The 25,592-nt window shown below is 39.9% G+C and overlaps 1 protein-coding gene across 11 annotated transcripts in view; it reads right to left on the reverse strand.

The window, feature by feature from the left end:
- The window catches only part of ARHGEF28 (Rho guanine nucleotide exchange factor 28), a 128,588-nt gene that overhangs the window by 17,324 nt on the left and 85,672 nt on the right, over positions 1-25,592 (reverse strand). For all 11 annotated transcript variants that reach the window (XM_074533318.1, XM_074533317.1, XM_026794338.2 and 8 more), the window contains 21 exons: positions 25,187-25,310; positions 23,807-23,939; positions 23,385-23,440; positions 21,842-21,893; positions 21,166-21,313; positions 20,935-21,056; positions 19,918-20,058; positions 19,199-19,449; positions 18,181-18,303; positions 17,671-17,788; positions 16,524-16,778; positions 15,576-15,652; positions 14,752-14,930; positions 13,990-14,084; positions 12,962-13,144; positions 10,312-10,443; positions 9,599-9,681; positions 6,241-6,279; positions 6,104-6,151; positions 3,826-4,305; positions 343-643 (listed from right to left, as the gene is read on the reverse strand). In XM_074533318.1, the coding sequence (XP_074389419.1) occupies positions 343-643; positions 3,826-4,305; positions 6,104-6,151; positions 6,241-6,279; positions 9,599-9,681; positions 10,312-10,443; positions 12,962-13,144; positions 13,990-14,084; positions 14,752-14,930; positions 15,576-15,652; positions 16,524-16,778; positions 17,671-17,788; positions 18,181-18,303; positions 19,199-19,449; positions 19,918-20,058; positions 20,935-21,056; positions 21,166-21,313; positions 21,842-21,893; positions 23,385-23,440; positions 23,807-23,939; positions 25,187-25,310 (3,140 nt within the window). The remainder of the gene's footprint in view (positions 1-342; positions 644-3,825; positions 4,306-6,103; positions 6,152-6,240; positions 6,280-9,598; positions 9,682-10,311; positions 10,444-12,961; positions 13,145-13,989; positions 14,085-14,751; positions 14,931-15,575; positions 15,653-16,523; positions 16,779-17,670; positions 17,789-18,180; positions 18,304-19,198; positions 19,450-19,917; positions 20,059-20,934; positions 21,057-21,165; positions 21,314-21,841; positions 21,894-23,384; positions 23,441-23,806; positions 23,940-25,186; positions 25,311-25,592) is intronic.

A 25,592-nucleotide genomic window follows, 5' to 3' on the forward strand; every position in this document is an offset into this window, starting at 1 on the left:
ATATGTTCTCAAAGAATCAATAAAATGCACTTGATGAAGAGTGATTTCTGCTCACAAAAAACAGGTCAAAAAGCACTGGGAAAAGACTGAGAGAAAAACATATTCTAAGTACTATTATGCAGACACAAAAAGGAGTTTCATGGGGTTTTTCAGTAATTTTCTGTATTTCTGTTCTGCTGTTTTTCTCACCTATCATGAAAAATCTTGCAAAGAAACATGCAACTATTTTATCAAAATCTCTTGCTTCTGCTATTACTAAGCTGTCTTTGTTCCTAGGACTATTCAGCCAGAGAGGGGGCAAACTGCCTGTACTACTTCTTAATTAGATAAAATATTAATTACCATTTTTGAAGGAATCCTTGTTGCTTTTGCAGGAAAAAGACATCTGCTGGTAAGGACTAGTGGATTTCCACTGTGCACTAGTTAATGCTGGCTGACAAGAAGTGTCCATTTTGAGGTCCATCTGATTTTCACTAGTCCCTGCTACATCAGAATTTGAGATATTCATCCCATACACACCATCCTCATAAACGAGAGAAGAATTTGATCTGTTGATTCTTCTTAGAGACACACACACTACAGCTTCATTGAAGTAGAATGCATTTTCACCATGTAAGCTGTCCAATTGATTATGTCCCATTATCTGCAGAAGGGAAAAAAAACCAGCAAAAAACAAAACAGAGAATTTTACTTTCATCTTTGTCAAGTAACAGAACCAGAGAATCACACAGTATGTCACTTTGGAAAGGACTCATAAGAATCATGGAGTCCAACTCCCTGCTTCTCACTATGTAAAACTGAAGTATATGACTATAAGCATCATCCTGAAGAATACATAGCAGGATGCAGAAAATTAACTGCCAGACAGAATAGGGATTCATTGCAAATAGTCATCTAATCTGCCAGAGGTTAACTTCAAAACATATTAAATTTTATAAACAGCAATAACCTAGCAGATCTGGTCTTAGCACACCTTGAAAGAATAACTGCAAAGTAACAGGTAAAAAAGGACCACTATCTGGGATGCATTGAGCTCTGTGGACTACTTCCAGAGCGTTAATATTTTGCCTCATGGCTCAACAAGGTGCCACTTCTCATATGTAAACCTGTGTACTCTGCAATCCAAAAATAACACTGTACCTCACATAGACAGGCAATCACAGAGAACAGGGCTGCAGCAGTCAAACTGGGGATGGCAAACAGCTTTAGGCAGGTGTTTACTAAGGCCAATCTCACCAAAAATAAGCAGGAGAATTAGAGTGAGTTATTGCATTGTTTTGGTCACACAGAATTATCTAGGCTGTGTGTAATACAAAAACATTGGGAGGGGAATACCAGCTGACTGTCACTCAACTTGTTCCACTGCTGCACTGAGTATGGTAGTGGAAACACAGGAGAAAGACAATCTTAAGGTCTGGATGGATTCAAAGCCATGTAGTCTACTTGAAAAAAATACAAGCAGACTTACAAATGAAATATTAGATTACAAAAACTACTACTCTCTGACACTCAGCATTGAATTATTTTGCCTCTCTGTGCATCTGAATATCCCTGTATCAGACTATTATCCTTCAACTTCCCCTCCTCTATTTCAGAAGTCACACTCCTTAAAGCTAATGGGAAACTTCAGTTTTGGATTTATCATCCACTTCTTAAGCACTGCCAAACAAGTCAAAACTGCAGCACAGGCTATGCTGGTAAAAAGTGTCTTCATTGTCTGGGCTAGCAAGCATACATGGGTAAGTCATGTACACACTGTGTTCACAAAAGCCAGATGAAAAGGGGGAGGTCAGAGGCCAATCCTTTAACCCCTCAGGCGGGCATAATCTTAGATGCCAAATGGTTATGGTTGAGTTGCCAGCTGAAAAACTATGGAGGTGATGGCTTGAAGAAAGGCTCTACAGACTTTCTTGTGAAAACGAGAACCTGAGGGGAAAAAGAAGCTGTTTGTGTCAGTGAGCTTTCCATACGTGGAAAAGCCAGACAAAATGTTTTGATTTTCAGGTACTTTGGAGAACAGTTATGGAAATCAAGACCACAATCACGAAGCAGGTATTGGAGATGAGGACCTACCTGGCAGGTGAGCACCCAGACAGCTGAGTTCAGAGGCAGACTGCACCCTTCAACCTCAACAAAAACTTAATCATTTTTATTATTAAACACTTAGCAGTTTTGGGGCTACTTTAAATTGCACCCCCAAATAATAAGCATGTCCAAGGATTTATATTGTCAGAGATGGTGCCACACACCAACCTCTTCCCCTAGGGGGATGGTTGTTTCAAGGAACAGGACAGCAGGGCCTGATATGTGGGGTTAACAAGAGCCTGATGTTTGTTACTCCTGGAGGTGCACCTTTTCCTCCCTGGAGCTAGTGGTCCAGGAAAAAAAACAGCAACCAAAAACTTCATTAAGTGCCTTATATGCTTAAGCATTACAATAATTAAATATTTCTACAAGATGCAGAGACACAATGGGTCTTACAAACACAGTAGTAAAGCAGAATAAAACACAGATTCTCATATTTATAATTTCTGTCTTCTCAATTTAAAAAACACTTGCCTAACTTTGGGTTTTGTCTAGCTTAAAATCACAGAATGGTTGAGGTTGGAAAGGACCTCTAGAAGACATCTGGTCAACCCCCCCTGCAGAAGCAGGGCCACATAGAGACAATTGCCAAGGACCACATCCAGGTGGCTTTTGAAATATCTCCAATGACAGAGACTCCACAACTTCCCTGGGCAACCTGTGCCAGGGCTCCATCACCCCCACAATACAAAATAGTTTTCTGATGTTCAAAATGAATCTTTGGTGTTTTTGTTTGTGCCCATTGCCTCTGGTTCTGTCACTGGGTGCCACTGAAAAGAACCTCGCTCCATCTCCTTCAGAACCTCCATTTAGGTGTTTTTATACACTAAAAGGAACCCCCATTAATAAGGAATCCCCATTAATAAGAACCATTTCTTCTCCAGGTTGAACAGTCTCAGCCTTCCTTACTGGGGAGATATCCCTGCCTCTCAAACAGGCACTTCACCAGACACCCATCCTCCTGCCTTTACTTCCTCTCCACCCCAAGCTCTGTGCTTTTCTTGTACTGGGGGAGCCAGACTCCAGGTGTGTCCAGAGCAGAGAGGAAGGATCCCCTCACTTGACCTACTAGCAACACTTTACTCAGAGCAGCCCTTAACACTATGTGCCACCCTTTTAGAAGAGCACGTTGTTTGCTTATATTCTACAGTCCTTTTCACAGAATCATAGAATCATAAAGGCTGGAAAAGATCTCCAAGATCATTAAGTCCAACCTTTGACCCAACACACCACCATCACATCAACAAAATCATACCACTAACTACCATGTCCAATCACTTTTTGAACATTTCCAGGGACAGTGACTCCACCACCTCCCTAGGCAGCCTGTTTCAATGCCAGCAAAGAAATTCTTCCCAATGTCCAAATCAAACCTTCCCTGTTACATCTCAAGGTCATTTCCCCTTGTTGTCTCACTAACTGCCTGGGAAAAGAGGCTGACTCCCTTCTCGCTACAACCTCCTTTCAGGCAGCTGTAGAGAGTCAAGCTGATTTCCAACAGGTGACCACCAGCATCTACCCATGCATGGGGTAGCTCCTTCTCAAGGGCAGGACTTCGCACTTTCCTCACTTAAACTTCATGATATTCAAAGAAAACGCTAGGATATGACTGAATCTCAGCTTCCCACATGCTCACTCATTACTTTAAGAACCAACAAAACCCAGAGATCCTGGCCTATTCGTCAAGGCAGGTTTCTAGGAATGCAGTCAGGGGCATAGTTACAATGGGGAAGCACAAACCTCATAGTCTCCTGTGTGTGAAAACAGGTCGTTTTGCTGACCATGTTTCCAGTGCCACACGAGTTTCTTCTGCATTTTCACATTGTGTCTTTCCCTCTCCACCATTTTCTGGCCCTCCCGGAGCCTCTCCAGACTCTGCTGGTACTCGTGCAGCTGCAGCGCCAGTCTCTGCCGGCTCTGCTCCAGCTGCTCTTTCTGGGCCCGGCACTCCCGCTCCCGCTGCTGCAGCCGGCCCGCCCTCGCCTCCTGCTCCCGCTGCCGCTGGTCGCATTCTCGCAGCCACCGCTGCTGCTCCTGCTGGAACTGCTGCCTCGTTTTGTCTATGCTGGCCAGTTGCACCCTTTGTTTTTCCAGATTCTGACATTTCTCTTGTTCCAAAATGAGGTTCAGCCGAGAACCGTGACTCCGACTGGTCTTCTCATTCTCTTGCAGTAGTAACCTATGGAGCTCTTTGTGGCTGTCCTGGATAGCCAGTGCTGCCTAGACGCCACAATAAAATCAGACACAAATGTTTAAATATCAGCTTTAATACATTTCTGTGTTTTTACATAGAATCATTATATAAAGATGCTGGAACTTTTTTGGGAGGTTATTCCTCAAGCAAATAGATAAAATTATGTGATAATGCCTTTACATAGAGGTATTTCTAAAATAAAACTCAACTTTTTTGAGCACTTTTAAAAAAGTTTCTGGTTTACACTTAGTATTATAATACATGTTTATGTTACAGCTGTGCATATGCACTTCAATTACAGCTGGGGTCCTGTTCTGTCAGAGGATGTAAAGACACGCAGGAAAAACGATATTTCATGGTTGAAGAGGGCAATAAGGCATTGGGAATGCTATATTCACCCAAGTATTCCTAACACAGCTGTGACTTCTACACATAAAACTGTACTGTTTCCAAGTGAGTTCACTGTGGCTTTAAGGCTCTCCTTGCTAACCTGCAACACTGCAGTCCAGCTAACACCAGTCCTACCGGCAGCTACCAACACAGCCATGTCACCCGGACTGTACCACTGCACACACCTGACCGAGGTGTCAGTGCAAGCATAAACCTGCAGGATAGTAATGGTTTCAGGTTTGATGTTCCTATTTTACAGTCGGGAGTTCTATATTCCATCCGTCACAAGGATGTTTTGACACTGTTTGCAATAAAGGTTGTGACATCCTCCAGTAACGCAAAAACAAACAGCTGGGATTAAGAAGAAAGAAAAGCAAGAAAACCCTAGATCTGCTGAGGTACTTATTGCACTATGTTTAAAAGCTGACATGGGAATCTATTTCAGGAGACATTCCCAGAGAACTCACATAGCCCCACTGCCACGTGCTGTTCACCCCAGAAAGTTTTCTACTTCATGCAATGTACCATCTGCACTTTTCTTCGCTCTTCCTCCAGTATTGGGCCAGTTCCAGTGACTTGTAAACAAGACAAGATCCTCTGCATGTTTCTCAGCACCTGACTGTTCATTCATGGTCTGAGCAGTTAAGGCATGATCCTAACCTTACTTTATTGTCCCTATTTGTTTTTCAATTACTCAAAATTTTTTGCACGAATTACAGGATTTTTATTTTGTTTTTTTATTGTTTCAATACACTTAACTTCTAAGCCTAAGGTTTCCAGGATTATTATGAAATATGCTAAGGGCAATAGGGTCTAAAAATTAGGTATACTTAGATGAAACATTTAAAAATAGAATTATAAAAGTGCAGCTAAATAAGAAGAAGTAAGTTAAGATATTTAAGCTTAGCATAAAAGAGGCAAATACTTCATACTAAGGCCCTACAGTAAGTGAAGTAAGTAATAAAGTAAGTAACGCCCAAAGTAAGTGAGATTTAAGCACCTAAAATGGGCTGAGTTTGCTACCTGAGCTACCTGGCCAAATTACTGCTGATTACTAGCCAGGAGAACAGTCTAATCAAAATACAATTTTTTTTTCAATTCTTTGAACTATAATTTCAGAAATCTGTATGTGGAATGACATCAGTTCAAGTGGAGTCATCATTTTATTTTCCTGCTAGGTTTTTGGACTGTAGAGACATCCTCTTTTGGGAGGAGGGACTGATCTCCAAGCAGGTTAGTATTATTCAGGTCTTAAAAGAAACCTACCACTGATGTAGAATAAAACTGTATCCTGTGACAACTTATGCAACAGTCAAAAGAGATCAGGATCAATTAACATAATGTCTAAAAGTAGGACAACATGAAAACAATTCTTTAAAAGTAAATTATTAGGACAAACTAATTACTCCCTGAAGTTAGTAGTGGAGTAGTCACCTGCATGCTGTATAAGAGACGGGTTAAGTTCTGGATTGCTTGTACAATCTAGAAAATAAAAGAGAAAGATTTTCAAAGGTTTGACCACTGTTAACTAAATAATTACTACATTCTGTCTGAAGTTTAAATTAACTCACCTCTGTCCCTGTAGATTCTGAAAAATTCATATTTGCTCCCTAAAATAAACACATGTAGGTTTAAAAAGTTGTTTTAAATTTTAAAGCTGTATCATCAAGTTAATTTTTTTTTTTAAACTAGTGGGGACATGTGGCTAGGAAATGTGTACTGAGTCAACCCTTTATGTGGGTATATTAAAAAAGGCAGAAGCAACCATCTGTGAAGACTAATAATACATCAATAATGGAGTTTCTGAACATAACTGTACAAATTAAACTATTTCATCTGCAATTTTAATCACTTATGAGTAATGCTACACAGAAAAGACATTTCAATTCATTCTTTGTTTACTTGACAGTTTTTATATATCTGTTGTATATACAGATTTCTGTATATACAGCCCAGTAGGTTAAGATTAATTACAGTAGGATAGGTTAAGATTAATTACAGTAGGATGAAACAGCATAAGAATCTTCAAAATTAGAGATAATAATGTACTAAGAAACTAGCAAGAAGGCACGTTATTGGATCACAAAAAATGCCTTAGGAACCCTGTGAGATGCTATGCCCAGGACATGCTACAAAAGGCACCAGCATGGTCACTACTGTCCTCTGCAGCAAGGCACAGCTGCTTCACACTTTCCATCCTGCTCTCTTTTCCTAAAAAGTTCTCAAAATTTATGGGGTGAAGCTACCCATAATCCCTTCAGCATGAAGAACAGTTCCTTTGAGAAAGATAAGATGAAATGGTGAGAACTGTTTCAAATACAATCCCTTCTGAGACTACACTGAAAAGACTTCCTGTATGATTTTTCCTTTTTTTTTTTTTTCAAAGAAGCTGACGAGAGTTTGGGGAATATTTGTTTTCTCTCTGATTCTCTTAAGTTCTCTACTGAGTCTCATTTTCCGCCACAGAGAGCAAAGCATCTGCTACATTTAGATGCAATAACTGAAAATGAAAATGAGAAAGACCAGCCCCCTAAACACAACCCAGCACAGACACCCTTGAGGCAAAGGGAGTACCAGCTGCATCATTTCCTCCACTACTCTTTCTCTCATTATATCTCTTCAGTATTTCCTTCCATTCCCCCTCCATATCTTAACCTCCTCCTTCTCACTGTATCCCCAAGCCATAGAAAAGCTCAGCTCTGCTGTGAAAGCTGAGTATTTTGTGTGGATGTCTTTGTGCAGCACAAGAATGGACTCAAGATAGCTCTGCTCCTCCTTAGCTGTATGGTGTGCAGTGGGTAAGGAGGCAGCACAGGGCCAGGAGGGAGAGAAAGGAGATAATGCTGGAAGGGTGAGGAAGAGTGAACAAGGGAGAGCCTGCACACTGAACAAGAGCAGGGTTTCCCTCAGGTTTTTAAGCTCTTTTTAACTGAAAATGGATGCACACATGGGGAAGGTTTGTCTGGTATTGGCTTGACCAGGAGTTGCAAGTGGCCTGTCCCAGTGCCCATGGTCCCCTCACTGCAGCACCACTTGAGTGCTAGGACATGAGGTTGAGGAAGGCTTAGCTGAGCTGGCACATCCCTGCAAGTCCAGCTAGGAGTGAAGCAGTAATTTCAGGGGTTTAAATGCGCTGAAGGCCACCTCTCTGCCTCTCCTCCTGATCACCTTGGTTCAGAGAGATGAGGATGGTCAGATTCCAGGGCAGGCTGCGCTCTGAACAATGCCTGGGGAGATACACTTAAAAGGCAGGAGCAGGGGAGACAAGATGGGATCACTTCTCACAGCTGCCCACTGGGGAGCCCTCACGCTGCAAGGACAATGCTCTTCCTTCCAGTATCTAGTCAGCATCTAACCTCCAAGCTGGGAGCTCTTGGCCCCCTGTCCAGCTCCTGTTTTCGCAAGCTAGTTGGGCTGAGTTCAGAGCCGTCACCCCACAATCCTGGGACGGCACACCCGCCTCTCTAGAAAGCCCTTGCCTTGCTTGTTTTCTTTGCTCATTCTGCCACCTCCTGGTAACTCTGATTCTGACATGGTATCAGAAGATGTGATACATGCCTTGCCAAACAATAGGCCATAAATAACAGGATGATAACTTAGAGTGGAAGAGTTGGAGGCAGGTCCCTCCAGCTTTATGAATAGGTATAACTTCAAAGTAAGAGGAGCTTGCTGAAGGCCTTCTCCAGTCAAATCCAGGAAACCTCCAATGGTGGAGACCCCCACAACCTCTTTGGACAAGCATTGCTCCTTGATCGTCCTTGCACTGTTTTTTTTTTTTTCCCTTATATACACTCATAATTTCCCTTGCTGCAGCTAGTAATTTCCCTTATGCAACTTGTAATCCTTTTGCTGCACACTTCTGAAAAAGAAAAAAGCCCAGCTCTACCTTCTTTATAACCCCAATGGCAAAGTTTTCATGTAGAGTTACTGCAATTTTTAGCAGGCTATATCTGAGCCCCTCCACCCTCTCTAGGTTCTATTCCTCTTCACCTGCTCCCTCACTTTGTTTTCAAACAATTTTTTCCACTCACATTCTTCATCTTGCTCCCTTCTATCAGCAGTCTTACAAGTAAGATGATCTAGTGCTAAGCATATATATTTGCTTAGTACTAGAGAGATTAGTGTATTAGCAAGAGTATTCTCAATATATAAAACAAACAAACACAAGGTTTTGGGCACACAAGCCCTCTTTCAGACCTGATGCAAATACAGTATGTTAGTGCTAAACTTTTCAGCAAAGTTTTCTTTCCATTTCAATGTCTGTATCTTACATTCTTGTTTCTCCCCTTTATTCCTTTTGCGATTCTTATTCTCCACCTAAGAACTATGTTGTTACAGTTCACTTTATTTTCACACAGCAATTCACGTTGCTTACTCCAACACTCCACTGCTACATAAAATTTGTCATTCCTAGTCTTGCCCAGAACTGATTTTTGATTCTGCTTTTCTCCCCAGATTTGCTTATCAGCTATAGGACTTTGAAAAATGGGCACTTTCTCTTCTATTCTCTAATTGCTCTATTCTGTTTTGATTCAAATTCTGAAGCAAGCTGATGTAAAAACATTGATCCTATCTTGTGCTTGTTCTGAGGACGAAGTTCTTCCAATGCACAAGTGTTCCTTGCATTAGCTGAGGATTCTGTCACTGCAGGAGACTTTCATCATCCTGTGAACAGGAACAGCCCATACAAGTGGTTTGCAAACACTGCCTGCTATTACAACTCACTGATCTTAAGCCTTGCAGAAAAATCATTCTGTGCTTGGATTGTTTATGGCTGCTTTTTAAAATTTTATTATCAATTGCTGTGACCTCTATTAGACTGAATTACCTGGATCTGAGTGAAAATACCCATAAAAATTTGAATAGCATGTACATGTACAGTGCCCAGACTGCTGTGTGCAATGCAGGAAGAAAAACTGTTTGCAATACCTTATCCTCAAGATCACCTGCCATTTCCTTTTCAACACTGAGATCAATTTCTGGTGATTCTTCAGTTTCTTTTCTTTCTGCATCTAACAAATAAAGCCCCAAGAAAATTCATAAGAAAGGTATCAAAGCATATATTGACTAGAAAAACAAAGAGCATGCTTTTCTACAGCTACTCAGGACTATGAGAAAGTGACTTTTATAGTTTGTAGTTACATAATGGATCCTAGGCTGGGGAAAAACTAATTTTGCAAGCCATGATGGCACACATGGCTCAACTCAGTTTTCCTACCATACAAATTAGCACTATTTCGTTTATGAAAGGTTGGAGATAAGTGTAACCATAACACTAAAAATGCTCTGTAGCAATGTTTTTTACACAACTTTAGTCACAAATTTGTTGTGAGAAATTAATGCCACCCTTTGCAGCTGAAATTATTGGAATATTAATCCCAGTTTTCAACCCTCCTGACAATAAGAGAAATGGCCTATATTGCAACATAGACTTGCTGCCAAGCTTAACAACAATGACAAGAAAGTGTACTTTCAACAAAGTTATGTAACAATTTACACTACCTGAGCATTTGCCCAAAGACAACTTCTATTGCATTATTTTCTATTGATTCTGTCCTAAACCATGGAGGCTTCCCAAAAAACCAGTCTGGTATCAATTATTTTAGCACTCTAAAGACGTAAAAGCATCAAATTTTACTCACCACCCAGAACAGATTCCAGTATTTCATTGGTAGCAAATCTATGCTTCACACTTAATTCCTCAGTACTTTCCTCAGGTGATCTGTCTGTTTCACACACTTGTGACGTTGTTACAGCGGTGTGGAGACTTTCAACTAAAGAGGAAAACATGCAGAATTACACACATCCCTTAAATAGCTCCTTAGTGCATGAATGCACTCAGTGACATAGAAATGTTTGAACATGGAATAATTTAGCTTGTAAGGGACTTTCAGAGGTCACCTAGTCCTACACTTCACTAAAACCTGGTCAGTCTAAATTGTGTTGCTCAGAGCGCTGCACAACAAGCCTCTAATGCCTCCAAAGATGGAAACTTCAAAGTCTCCATGAGCAATCTGTTCCAATTTTTTAACACTCTCATAGCATTTCATTTTTAATTTTAGCTAATTGTATATTTTAGTTAATAGTATATCCTCCCATTAAGCTGCTGTGGACAGAAATGAGATCCCACCAAGCCAGCTACCTCAGTTTGTCTTCAGACATCATGTCCTCCCGCCCTCTAGTCATTCTGGTGCCTTTCACTGGATTTGTTCTACTTTGTCAATGTCTCCCTTGGCCAGGGAAAGTGCAGCATTTGTCATGGCAGCCCAGATAGGACTTACCCTGGACTGCCAGGGTTAAGTAGAGGAAGAATCACCTCCCTCAACTTGCTGGCAACTCTCCTCCTACTGCAGCAGCCCAGGAAGCAGCTGGGCATCTTTGGCACAAGGGCAACTGCTGCCTCATGGTCAACCTGCTGTCGGGTAGCACTCCCAGGTCCACTTCTACAAAGGTATTTTTCAGCTCATCAGTGTCCGGTCTGTACCAACATGCAGGATTATATCACCGGAGATGCAGGACTTCGCATTTTTCTTTGTCAAATGTCTAAGTGTACCTCTTACCATTTTCCCCATCTGTAGGGGTCTCTCCAGCTCACTGAATGCTCCACCTCTTGCCATAACAGTCATGGGCTTGCTAAGAGTGTACTCAATCCTGAGGTTAACTGCATTAATAAAGGTGTTGAACACTACTGGTCTCAGGATACACCCCTTCAGAGAATCCCCTAATAACATGACACCAACTGGATGTCATATGCCATACAACTGACCCCTTCAGCCCAGCAGTCCAGCCTGTCTTCCACCCAGTTAAGCAGTTTACATCAATTCAGATGTAAGCACACTACAGACAGTGCAAACAGTGTGGAAGGTCTGAGAAATGTCAAGGTAACCAACATGCACCCTTCTCTCACCTCAAAACCTGTCAGGTTAGTTAGACACAGGTTGCCCTAATTAATCCATGACAGTTGTTCCAAATCATCTTCCTGTCTTTCAGGTTCTTGGAAATGCCTTCCAGGAGGATTATCTCAGAGATGCTGGTGAGACTGACTGTTTTTTAGCTCTCTATATATTTCTTCTTGGAATGTGAGGCTTGCTTTCTTCAAGTCATCAGGAACCTCTCCTGATCACTGTGACTTTCAAAGTTGACAGAAAACAGCCTCACAGTGACATTGGCCAGCTTGCTGTGCAGCCTTGGATTTATCCAATCTCATCTCATGGATTTGTGTATACCTAATTTGCTTAAGTACTGTGTAATTCTGTCTTTGTCTACTGTAAGCAATGCTTTATTCCCACAGAGCCTGCTATTAGCTCAGGAATTTAGTATTTCCATCCTGGAAAATGATCCCCACGACTTGTCTATAATGTAAACAACTGTAAGCTCACAGAAAGTGTTGTAGAGTCCCAAAATCCAAGACATCATCAACATCAACAACAGCATGAGAGAAAGTGAAAAGTACAGAAGTGGGTAGAATAAGGTGTATAATAAGTATAGGCTTCCATTTCAAGTATTTTCTGTTTCATCCCTGACTTACTACCCTACACAAATTTAATCAATTGTATCAATAAAATGCTCTTTGACTTTATAATGATGATGAAGACCAAGCTCCACTGATTTATAGGTTGAAATGTTGCTAGTAGCACAGAGTTCTCAATTTAGGTGATGCTAAAAAACACAGTTTAGCAGTGCTCCTTTCCACTAAGTTTAGGAGAAGTTTAGTTGAAGATCCAGCTAGGGAAGGTATCTACAAATACCATTCCCTTCCTTCCTTTGTAGGACAGCACTATAGATGGTGCGGCCATCTACCAATATCCTGTGAGATAGTAGGCAGAAAAAACAGGGCTCCTACAGCAATTGTGGCAGGAGTTTCTTGGTAGAAATTTGATTTGCTCTGCAGGAGATCATGCAAGATTCTGAAGTGACATCAAAATCAGCCAAGGTCGGTGAAAGTTGGGGACCAGGCGCAATACCATACAGCATCCAAGCTTCTCCCCTGCTGTGCTTCACAGAGCTGTACTGTGAGGACAGCTAAGAATCTAACACCACGCCCCTGCCTGCGTATTTGATGCTATGCCCTAAACATATCCGTTATTTTAAAGACTGGCAGGTACCATCTCCTGTATCTGACAACAATAAATGTGGCAGACTTTTTTTTCTATGCTGTTTGGCAATTTTTGACACTGCCACTTCTTGAGACTTGATAGAATTGCAACACAAGGCCACATGTCTGCACTTGATTACCTTAAAATATCTGCCCACATGAAGAGCCACCAATCCACTCTTCCAGTGCAAACTCACCTTCTCTGAGTGCTGCTGCCAGCAGTGAAGCAGCCTGTGGAGTTTCTCTGGAATCAGGTTTGATAAGTAGGTGAGGTTCTAAATGGACATCATCAAACCCACACATATCTCCCAGTTCTGCATAAATACGCAACTTTTCTTCTAAATAACTGCAGATTTGCTGGTCCTGGTTACTCAGTGATTCTGTCAACCAAAAATTGAACAGTGCAAAAATTGAAAACTGTGGTCATTTTTTATGCTGCAGGGAAAGCATGCTCCCCATTCACCTTTCTAATCTTTATGCCATGTACGAAGTGCTAATTCAAGTTAAGCTTCATTTAAGTGGCCAGGACCCAAATTCATCCAAGTTCATCCCACAGTCTGTCCAAATGAAAGCTAACATACACCCTTGCAGAGTCTAGGCCAAAGCCCTACCCCAATGAGGTGGCTTTGGTTGCCCTTTCTGGCCCTTATTACTGTTCTTTTCTTACAACAACCTGCTAGTTCTACCTCCTGGAAAAGCACTTGGCTCATGTGTGCTAATAACTCAGGGCCTCAACCTCAGAGAACACCTACTTTCAGCAGAGGATGTGGCTCTCAATAGGACAGACATTGCTGCAATTTCTCTCTTCATGGCAGTATAAAGATGTGGGAGTTAGGCGTAGGGGCACCAAGGAACCAGAATTTATCCTTATTAGCTATATTTGCAGATAAAAATATTAGCAGCAAAGGACAAAGTGCCATAAACAAGCACAAAGCCACACAATTTCGAAGATTCAAGGTATTTTCACAAATCCAGAACTACTTGGTCCTGATGCTAATCTGTGAAATTCAGTGTTTGTTTTGAAAACATCAATTTTTACTTTTATTTTTTAGTTAAAGAAATGTAGCAAAAACATTCTCTTTTACTACACTTATGTTATACCATCAGACCACCTCATCTATCTCTGCTCTGACTCTGCCTGTTGAGCCAGTATAAGTGCATGACTAATTCACCCTGAATGCTGAGGATGCTGGAGCTCTCAGAGCAACAGGAAAGGGTACCACACCTTGATATTTCTGAATTCTGTATGCCTTGGCCTCAGCAATACGTCTGTCCTCATCAGATTCACTCATTTTTACTTCTTCTTCTTCCTCTGGACAACTTCAAAGATAAAAGACAAAGGTGGATAAAGCAAGATCTGAGCATCATATATTCATCTTCAATACAATATTTTGTTGGCAATAAACAGAACACAACACCAGCACCTTTTGCAATAATCCAGACGCATGCCATTTGTCTGCCTCTTTAAGAAGCAGTAAGTGGACATCAAGCAGACTGAAGGACTCCTTATTACTCTGGTAAGGCTGCACTGAGCAGAGGGAGTGGCTGGTGCACACCCACAGGTCTGCTGTCCCAAGCAGAACCTTGGGCCCATCAGAAGCAATGTTTTCCCCACCATTCTTAATGAGCTGATGCCAAGATCACAGGCATGAATTGTGATTTTCTCAAAATGGTTGTATGGACACCTACAGGACTCTGAAGGCAGACAGTGCCAAAGGCAAAGGTGGGGGAAGGCTGGTAAAATGGCTGGTAAGGATGTCTAATGAGGAACAGAAAGGGTCTGTTGATTCAGTGGGAAACCAGGAGGAATATGGGAAGTATGGCAGGGGTGATTAAGAGATTTTAGCACCTTGAGCTCAAAGGAAAACCCAAATTCACAGATAGACCCAGTACAATGGAGAACAAAGAACATCCTGCCATGAATATCCAACCAACCTCCCATCTGCTTTGAACTACCAGCATGAAAACCAAACCCCTTTTTCCCTACCTTTCCACTGCCTCTTGAATATGCCTCATCCAATTGTTACGTTCTTCTTTGGAGCTGGTATGAACCTCATACATCTCAGGCCCCACAGATGAAGCACTGATCAGAAACATCCCCCTTTCTTCATTGGCTACCTCTCTTACAATGAGCTTCTGAAGGGAGATAACTGAGGGCTTCTGGTCCTGCAGGAAACAGTCAAAGCACACGCATAATAAGTTACTTTCTTATAAAACACCACACTCTAGGAAAAACATGAGTTTTCACTAGTTCTGGTATAGTCAGACTACTGAAAGTTTTGAGTAATCAGACATTCTTTTAAACTATTCTTTAAAACATGTTACACTGTCAACAAACAAATTAAGCACTAGATATGTGCTCAAAAGAAAATCTCAGAGGCTCACTGATACTGAGACACAATATTCATATAATGTTTGTATTTATATAGTTTGGGAACTTCTTTCCATGACTTTTCATGTCTTTTATGTGTGTTTACTACTATATTTTCAGTAAAAACTGTTCTTCTGTTTGTTTTATGGAACAAAAAAATTAAAATTTGAATTAGACAACTGAAAGAGCCTGCATTACTTCCCACCTTCACAGTCATGTAAAGCACAATATTAAAGATAAACTTTTGTTATTTTTATCCTTCTCCACAAAAAAAAATTACTTTTAAAAAGAAATTAATTTTTCTACATACTGACATACAATACCAGGATTTTAGAAAAAACATAAGTTATGTGGGAATGAGCTGGATAACGACCTAAGTTTTGAGAAAGATACAAGTAAATGTGCAACATGTGTGTTAAAATATCTGATAATATACTCACAACAGCTGCAAAGATGTATTTTTGATCCTTTTCTTGTAAGAACAGTAGTACATCAGTGAGAAGCAGAGCTAAGGTGTCTTAAAATGAGAAATGGAAAATAATGGCCTTTAATTAAAATTAGTGCAATCAGTGTTAAATTCTTACTTTATCTTTTTAAAATAAAGGGAGAAGCCCTGATGAAGAAATATCTTGTAGAATCCTACAGCAAACTAAACAGGAAATATCTGAAATAGCCCATGGTCTGCATGAAGCATTTGCACATCCCTGCTTGATTTCTCCCAGGAAAGTGCACCATGCTGCAACAGGCCCAGGGAAAAAAGAAATCCTTGCACCAACAGCAGTACAACTTCCCTAAGCCTGACAAAGACTATCTTATATAACCTTGCTTTGTCTGTGCTGTAACTCCCTTTTACACTGGTAAAAGTGTTTCTAGAATAATGATCAGCAGACAGCTTTATAAAGTTGTACAGCAAAAACTAGTGTTTTTTCCTAAAAAAAACCCCAAACCCTAATACATGATTAACACCAAAAATCAAAATCTGAGCTTGCATGTAAAAATTGTGCTCCAGCCAATTGTGGCTTCAGAATTTCTTTTCTACTACGGATGTCTCATTACCATTGAATTGTTAATAAGCTATTTTCAATGGCAAATACTGCGAACAATAAAATGTACAAGTGAAAACATTATATTATGAAATGAAATTGAAAAACAAAAAACTTGAAGGAGGGGATTGGAAGAAGAAATAGAAAATGGTATTGTATGTGAATTTGTGTTCTTACACAGTTTACTCATAGCTTCTGGAACTGATCATCCAGAATTGGCAATACCATTACCTCAGACATTCTTATTTTCAATATAGCACAAGAAAGTATTTTCATTCTTTAACCAGTCTTTGAATGTTATTTGCAAATAAAGAGTTAAAGGACTTTACTGCTCAGATGGAATACCTTTGAACCGACCAGTCGCTGTCTTCCAATACACTAAGCCTTCATGAAGAAGGATCCTCTCTTTCCTCATCAAGTCTTGCTTCCTAAAAACATGGCCATTTTTCAGCTTTGTGTATGTTTTGTTTTCAGTTCTACAGAGAATTTCCAACAGCTTTTGCTTTTTCTCATACTCATTCACTTTCAAATCTACTGTTGCTATTATATCCTTAATTAGACGAAGGGCTTTGCACAAGTCTTTATGTTCTTCTGTTCCTTCTGTATGAAACAAAAAAAAATAAACAACATGACACTAGTCACCATGTTCAAGAGAAGATATAATTCCTTGATTTAATTCCTTGATTTCTAGAAACAATCAGCATGATGCAAACCTCAATTGATAAATTTTTCAATTTAAATTTGAACCTTGCAACCATTTTACTAGAATTATTAGAGGTATATACCTTTGACTCACCTATTAAAAGATGGCCAGTACCTCAGATTTATTCATTAGCCAAAAAAACACGTTGAATAGTTTCTGACGTATTTATGAGGTGTGAGCGCTCAAAAAATAAATCAGTGGCCAAGTAAATCATATAGCATATTATTTTTCTGGCTAAACAAAGTACCCTTGAAACAGGATTGCAAGTACAAAGGATTTGCATTGTATATGCAACTTTCTACAATGCTTATTTACTGCCCATTTAGGGGGCAATATCTGTAAGTTAATAGTAATTGTAAAAAGTTATACTAAGTTCCAGAGCGCATTCAAGCTTTGCCTGAAAAAACAGAGAGTAATTTACAAAATGTTTCCCCAGCCCTACTTAGAAAAGGCTCCTCCAGAATAAATTCCAAAGGTACACATGTATCTGAGCTAGTTCGCATACTTCAGTCAAGGTCTTTTCCTAAAACAAGTATGTTCTTCTGGACTTCTATGGCCTACCTGGCTGGAATATCAGAAATCTTCACCTAGAAGATACACAAGACCTATATAGACCAGACAGCCCTGTTCAGGTGACATTTGCCTGAACAGTAGGTATTTATGTTGCTCTGGTTGTATCTCTACAGAGCAGTAAATTTAATCTTTTGTGATATTGTAGCTGTGCAAATTCCTTATGTTAGAATTGTACTAGGATTTCAGACATGAAGCAACACTTTAACTTTTATTTACCTTTTGAGTATTGCAATATCCTTTCAACCAGAACAGGGTATTTGGTGATTCGCTGGGTGACGAGCAAAATGCATTCAGGGATTCCTCGGCGTCGTGCCAACAGGTTGCTATTTCTCAGCTGCACAAATGTAAATATATACCTTAGGTAGTAAATGCATATTAAACCACCAATTGACTAATAAGAAATATGATCTAAAAGCATTAGAATAAGTTAAAACAAATGCTGGGTAATTGGAACCATCCCCAAGGAACAGTTGCTGTGCTGAGGGATGAGGCATACTGTAACAGGAACATGTGTGTAATACACACTGGATGCCAAAGCATTCTAAAATTTGAAAGAAAACTGTGATTTATCAGCTCACTAGTTAAGGAGAAAAAAACTTTTGCCATTTTTATTAGCCATTTAAAGTGAGTTACTGAATATAATTCCAACCCTAAATCTAAGTAATAGCTATGCACCTTTTTCCTGAGCACTTTGTCAGTAGTGCTCATGATTCCACATTAACTTACTTTAATAAAATTCTGGAACTTCTTGTTTTGTTGCAGCTCTTTGAAGAGATTAACAGCTTCTTTCTGATGGCTACAAAACTCTCCGTATATTTTCTCCATTTTAGTTGCATTTTCCTCTGAAAACTGAAGAAATTCATAAGTGGATTGTGCTCAACATTCTATCTAACAGGAAACTGAATTTTAACTAGTGAATGTTGTACAAATTGGGAACTTTTACATTAAGAGTTTATCAAGTTCTCTGAATTTCACTAGCCTGTCTGTAGGCCTGTCACTACAGAATGAAAATATGCTAGCTGTTTTTAGGAGCAAGAAGAGGAATGCAGGCTGGAGAGAGCACAAGCAACCTCCACTGTACTCTTGCCAGTAACAGCCAGAACATTGTAACAGCATTTCCTTCACCTCTTTACAAACACGACCCTCTGAGGTTCATTTACTTTTGTCCCATCTCCACATTGTTTCTCGATAAGCTAACATCTCAGCTCTTTATTTAGCGGAGTTAAAAAAGACTGACAGAAGGTGAAAAACGACACCTCCCTTTCACAAGGAAGGTGTGAATGCCAAGCCATCAGTTAGCTCTTCTTCAGCCACAGGAAACACCCTGCAACCACACCTTCCTTACTGAGCAGTATCCTGGGATATAACTGATCTGGGATGCCAGATTACTGCAAGAAATTAATGGGTAGTTTCCATCATCAGTTCTTCACATCTCTCCTCAGCTGACAAAGTGAATCCATTACTTCCGTTTTTTGCAATCCGTAGTATGACAGAAACCTTCTACTGCAAACATGACCAAGTTCATCGCTTCCCTTGTCACTCACCCCAAGTTCACACAGCTACATCACACTAATGATATCTTTTCGCATTGTTCTTTCACCCTGAAATAATCAGGGGAGGACAGGTTTTGAATCTTTTTGAGCAGCCATAATTGTCTACTCACCCACAGAAGTTTTGGAGTAAAAAAACTGTTTAAATTTGGAACTCTGAGCACTTGAAGGATTAACAGAACTGATGCTTCTACCTGCTGCACAAGGATGTCTCCAATTCTGCTGATGACAAAATTACGCTCATTCCCTGCTGTACATGATTCCTGCCGCCTGTCCTTCATTCTGCAGAAGAATTGCCTGTGCACCTCCAGTAGCTCATCTAAGCAGGGGAATATTCTGTCCACTACGCTGTGGTCAAGCTGCAGTTCTTCCTTCATCCCCTTCCTGAATATTTCAGACATAATGAACAGGGTATGGATGTGATGTACTTCTGTTTGCATCAGCTCTGTGGTATAAAAGAAAAAAGGATAGTGTAGTAATCACCTGAATATTCTGCACACCCTATAAGATAGCCTTTAGTCTATCAAATACACAGTCATAATTCCTGTTTGGGCGTGAGCCTCAAACCTAATCAATCATGTCAGCAGGAAGACTTAATTTATCTGGCTCTGACAATTCTCTCTGTATCCCACTGAACAAGCTGTGGTTTTAATAGCTTGAGCTGAGGATCAGATAAGGCCCCTTCTAATTTCAACCATTCTGTGAACAGGCTAGGTATGTCTCTGGTAGCCACTACTATAAATTTCCTTAGTTTAGGAGACATACTTTGCAATAAAAATGTTCTTTGAACCTTCATATTGTTTTGAGTTGAAGCACTCATCTTCATTCTTCTGGCCATAAACCATGTAAGGTTCCCTCTCTATTTGATACACCAAATAGCATTTAAACCTACACACAGCTTTGAAATACTGACCAAATATGACATCCTGCCGCTTGACGACATCCTTTTCTTGCTTGCTACAGAACATTGGATCCACAACAAGACTCCAGGAGTCTGCCTCAAACTCTTCTGCATCTGTGCAGAGATCAGTCCACTGAGACAAATCCACATCATCTATGACAAAATTTGTATTTCTTTAACACCACACGTACAAAGAGTAAGGGAAGTCCCTTGGCACATGTAGATCTATTCATATAGGGAACACATCACACAGATGAACATCACAGGTAAGACTTCTGCAAATGCTGGCACTGTCTTTACTACAGCAAAGTTTGCCAGATGTGAATACTATTACCAAAGTGTTGAATTGCTTTTGCGACAGAAGGGGAGGAGAATAGGTAAAAAACACTCTTCTTTCCTCAAACCATTTTTATAACTCTTTGCTTGCATAAACCTTTTAAAATTTAAAAATAAAATTCAACATTTCCAATACCAGATGTCCAGTGAGTGGTATGTGCACCATCCTACGTAAGTGAAAGCCCTTCAGCTTTCAAATTCAGTCTCACACCTAGCTACACAAAAAATCAATTTCTATTTGCTTCATAAGGCTATGCAGCTATTGTAACAGCACAGCTTATTATCAGGAGTTAAGAATTTGGGCTACTGAGGAAATACAAGTGTTGCAGGTTTACAATTTGCAATGGACACTGTCAACAGAGTTATCTGGATGAGTGCAAAAGAAAAGTGTATTACTGTTCTGTTTCTGAAGGGATGCCAGTACATTTATCCCTGTTACTTTAAAATGGTAATTGCCTACTAAAATATTCCAAAAGTTATAAAATGGTTAGTTACAAGGAAGAAAGGAAAAGTTCATTTTTAAGATTAATGTGTTTGATTACATCATTTTAAAGAGGGATGCAAATGTAATTATCAAAAGTAAGTGCTCTTCTTTGAGAAGATGAAGTGTCTTCCTAAATCAGCTAAGGAGTTTTTCTGGTTTTCACTTTCCAATACTAGCTATAAGATGCAACATCTGTGCAATATTCTCACCTTCCATCATAAAAGCATCCATTGAAGAAAAGGTCCCTAATGCTTGTAACATCTCTTCAGACTGTGACTTGGACTTCCAGGTGCTAGTCTCAGAGTCTTGTCCAGAAAATTGTGTAACTCTTCTAGAGCAGAAATAAAATTACAAAAACCCACATTTATTTCATGATTTAAGTCTTCCTAGAAATCCTGAAGGATGTATTTAGCATAGTCCATTGGCATCTGCCCCTCTACCTTTCCAAACTGGCACTGGGGACACTTTTGGACAAGAGGTAGGGCTGTTGTGAGGCTTCTCTCTTTCCAGGAGACAGTCCAATAGGCACTGAGAAAGAAGGATGCACTGAGGCCAGCACGATCTGTGAAATGTCTCCAGGCAGGGAATCTGCGAGGCAAAGCACAATGCAACATTTTGAGAAACACTGAGTTTGTCATTGTTTGACAGCATATGTCACCAAAAGCACACTTATACTGAGAGATGCTATCTGGTGTTCACATTGACCTACATCAGGCATCAAGAATGCCCACTTGCCAAGGTACATGACCTCAATGCTCTCTCACACAATATAAAAATAAGCCTGTAGGCAATATGGAATAGCCCCAGAGTGACTATCACTTGATAAAGAAATAATCTCAAATCATACATCCTCTATAGGTGTATGAATACTTGTGCACAAGATAAATGACGTAGACAGAACTGGCTACTTTTTTTGTTGTTTTCACTGAAGGTATAGTAAATTCATACTCATTTTAATAGAAGACGAGTGTGTCTTTAGTAGAAGAAAGGGTGTGCCCTTTCTTACAGATATTGAAAGAAAAATTAGAAACAGAGAAATTACATGGGAAAGCTCATGCTGTCAGTCCCACGATTTTTAATCAAGGCCTACCTTAGAAATGCTAGGTTTATACCTACTTGTTACACCAACTTGGACCTTGTTTCTACTATGGTATTTCTCCTGGGATTTCTGAAAAAAAGAATTTTTGGAAATCACATAGCCGATAATATATTTAACAGTCAAGTCAGTAACTCATTCACATACACCATCACACAAAGGGCTACAAGAAAGTGGTCCTAAATTATGGTATTAATTAATTCCAATAACTAATTGTATTAGTCACTGATAGATAATAATATTCAAAGTAGGATATTATTTGTACTACAATACATAACTATTTCTTCTAAGCAGACTGAGTTACAACATTCTACTTTCTCTATATGAGTATTGGCTGCAAAGGCTGCAAGAAAAGTGCACATTCAGGGCTTCATACTCAAATAAGATCAAAGCATTTGTGGTAGTACACGATCTGAAGCATGGCTACCAAAGGCAGAACTGTTCCCCCTTCCAAAGGGGACTTTTGCAAAATCTGTGCTAAAAGCCTGCTGTACTTGGGCATATACTTCACTTCAAGTGTGTCAGTGAACATTTCCTGCACTGCATTCTTGCTGACATGAGTTGTAGGCCCTTGTGTCCTCTTGCAAGTAACCCACCATCCCCAGGAACCAAAGCTGTCAGTTCAGCAGTCTTAATGCCTAAAGTTTCCCAGAAATTAGTGCAAGACCATGACGTGAAAATTATAAACAAAATTAAACCCACTTGATTTATGTACAGTTTAAGGCTTGTACAATCAGTACGGAATCATGCTCTCCTTGAAAGCCACCATGATGCAAAACCCAGCTACACCAGAAAGACACACTCCACAAATGTGAAAAATGACCTGCATCACTGTGGCACATTTCTCTTCAAGTCCCATTTTATTGCTTGAGGGCAGTAGCCTTACACCTGGTTTTCAAGATTATGCCTTTGTTATGATAACCTCACCATGCATGTATTCCTTCTTAACTGCTAAGGTAGTATCCATCAGCTCCAGTGCTGGTTTTGCCCTGCTCAGAAGCAGCTGAACACTGGGAGCAATTGCCTAGGCAGGCAGCTGTGGAGTCTCCTCCTACAGAGATTTCCCAGAATGGGTGAAACAAACATCTGCCCAAATTGCTACCTAGAACAAACATCTGCCCAAATTGTTACCAAGAAGTGAGCCAGCCCAAGGGTGGGGAGCTAGATGAGGTCACGGCCAGAGCCTCTTCCATCTCTGCTTTCCATTATTCCAAACATATGAAATCCCCCCTGTACACAAGGGCACTTTCTCTCTGAGGTTTTGAGAAGCCTTTCTTTTCAACCTGTTCGGTAACCCTCCAGGCACACCGTTTCACAGTCTGAGCTTCAAAAATACAAACACTTTGTGAAACTGTTTTTTGACCCCCTAGTAAAAATTGTTATTCAAGCACACAGAGCAAACAGTGCTTGCTCTGTTGCTCACATTAGCCATTCTAGCACCCTTGCAGCCCTTCACACACAGACGCTTGGTCTGGGCAGCCTAAGTGTATTTTTTTTTTCCTTCATTGTTTCCAGCCCCTTGGAAAGCAAGTATCCTCTAGTAAGATCAGTGTAGGAGGTTACCTTGGTGCACACAGGAGCGCACTCCTTGCAGCTTTTATGCACAATCACACTGCAATCTGAAAGAGAAGGTATGTTTCAAAGCCTGGCACCAAACAAGGTCCCCAGTCTGCAGAAAATGTTCAGTTTTCCCTTTTACAGAGAAAACTCGATATTCACTTATTAAAATGATCCTTAGGATTCTTTGAGTACAGATATAGGCTAGAAGGAAGTTTCTGCCTAATGTGCTAGGGCTAGGAGATCAACACGTCTTTCTGAATCTGTTACCTGCTGTCCTTCCTCCCTCTCCCTTGTCAACCTCAGCTCATTACATAAAGCATGTACATCCAAATGATGACAAGGTTTCAAACATCACACTGAACCAGGATGTCAGAACAGCACTTAGAGCACTGTAAATGCACAAGTAAAAGCCAGCAGCTACTTACAAGAACACTGCAGTGACTCCTTTCCTAGGAGGGCCTTTTCACAAACCATACATGGGATAACTCCTGGGAAAGTCCCATTTGTAAAATTGTGCCTGGTTGGTTTCTCCTTATCTTTGGTATCTTTACTTTTTGTCTTCATCCCCAAAAACAGAGGCAGGAAAATAAATAAATAAATAAATAAATAAATAAATAAATAAATTTTAAAAGTTAAATAAATAATTATTTAAATAAAACTTATTCAATCTTAAAAATAAAAAAAATATTCCCATATCAACCCAAATGATTCTAGAATATTTAGTCCCTGTCCTGGACGACTTGCAACAGCATACTCTACTCTTACACCCAATACTGCTAAAGCTCTAAAATCACATAGGCCTTTTTTTTTCTGGCAGCTGGGCCTGGAAGCATTATCAAGGAAGACTGGCAGAAATACATTTAGAAATCTAAAAAGTGAGGAGGGACAGGAAACAAAATTTTAGAAGTGCTGATCATTCACTGTACGCACTGTATATATCTTCCACATGTATATAGCTCATGCCTCTGCAGATAGAGGTGCAGTTATGCAAATTTAGAAAAGTTATCTTTAGATCTTAGAAGACATTAGAAAGAGAACCCACAGACACAAGCTGCACAACCAGACACATATATGTTCACATGTTCATGGTCAGCCCTGACACTCCTGAAGGTACTGCCTCAGACAAACACCTTCACATCTGTGTTTGTTAGGTTGTCCTGGGGCACAGGAGCGCATACTAGGGAGCCTGCAAAGCCATCAAAAGGCCACCCAGAAAGAGCCTGGAGGCCAAGCCCGTCTTTCGAGCTGCTGACTGATGTCATTAATCTAAAATTAATATGCCTTAGAATTAAGTTACAGTGTTGTAATCTACCTTCTATAGTAGGACTGTTCGCCTGTGCAGGCCTCAATTCTCAAACTCTTTAACACTATACATTGTTTACTTATGCAAGAATTCCCATTAACTTCAAATAAGACAAATTCAACTAATTACACCCTAATGTAGAATTTTACATACTCAATTATGTTTTAAGAGCAATTCCAAGAACAGGCCCATATCTCTTAATTTTATTTAAGAAAGAAAATATTTCTTAAATGTAATTCATGCATTTAAATATTTGCTAAAGCACTACACAGAATTCCTAATGACATCAAAGCAAAGCTGGTTTTTAATACAAATGCCATTTCAGGGTAACCTGCACGTGTTTTAAATTTAAAAAAAGAAAAGTGAAAAGAGTCTTCCTATGACTTTTGTGGTTTTGTAATAAACAATTTATCTTTACATGAAAAATCAGCTTCCATCTATAATACACTTAATTACAGTGACATAATCATATGTAATAATATGGACATAAATCCCAAATTACCTTGCCTTTATTCCGTGTGCTGGTCATCCTGTTCATCAGAAAGCTGAAAGTCCGACTCACTTTATATTTTTCAGACTCATTTTTTGAGGGTACAACATATTTATTCCATCCTTCTTCCTGTATCCTAAACAGAGACCAGTGAAAAAATGTTCCTCACTCTTTTAATTAACAGCAACACTCCTTTAATTAACATATAGCAGAATCCGGACAGTGCTTGTTTCACCTAACATTTACAATTACATGCTTTGTTGTGGGTTTAACTTATTATGAAAAAGATTGCTATTCCTATACAAAAAGAAGCAACACTTGCCGATAAGCACTCTGCATGTGCAATGTGTAATAAGCTTGCCTATGTTACAGCTGGTATCAAAAGCCACCCAGCTTTTACTGCAGTGGTTTGGACATT

Source organism: Zonotrichia albicollis, chromosome Z (assembly GCF_047830755.1).
Source record: "Zonotrichia albicollis isolate bZonAlb1 chromosome Z, bZonAlb1.hap1, whole genome shotgun sequence".
NCBI classification, from domain to species: domain Eukaryota; kingdom Metazoa; phylum Chordata; class Aves; order Passeriformes; family Passerellidae; genus Zonotrichia; species Zonotrichia albicollis.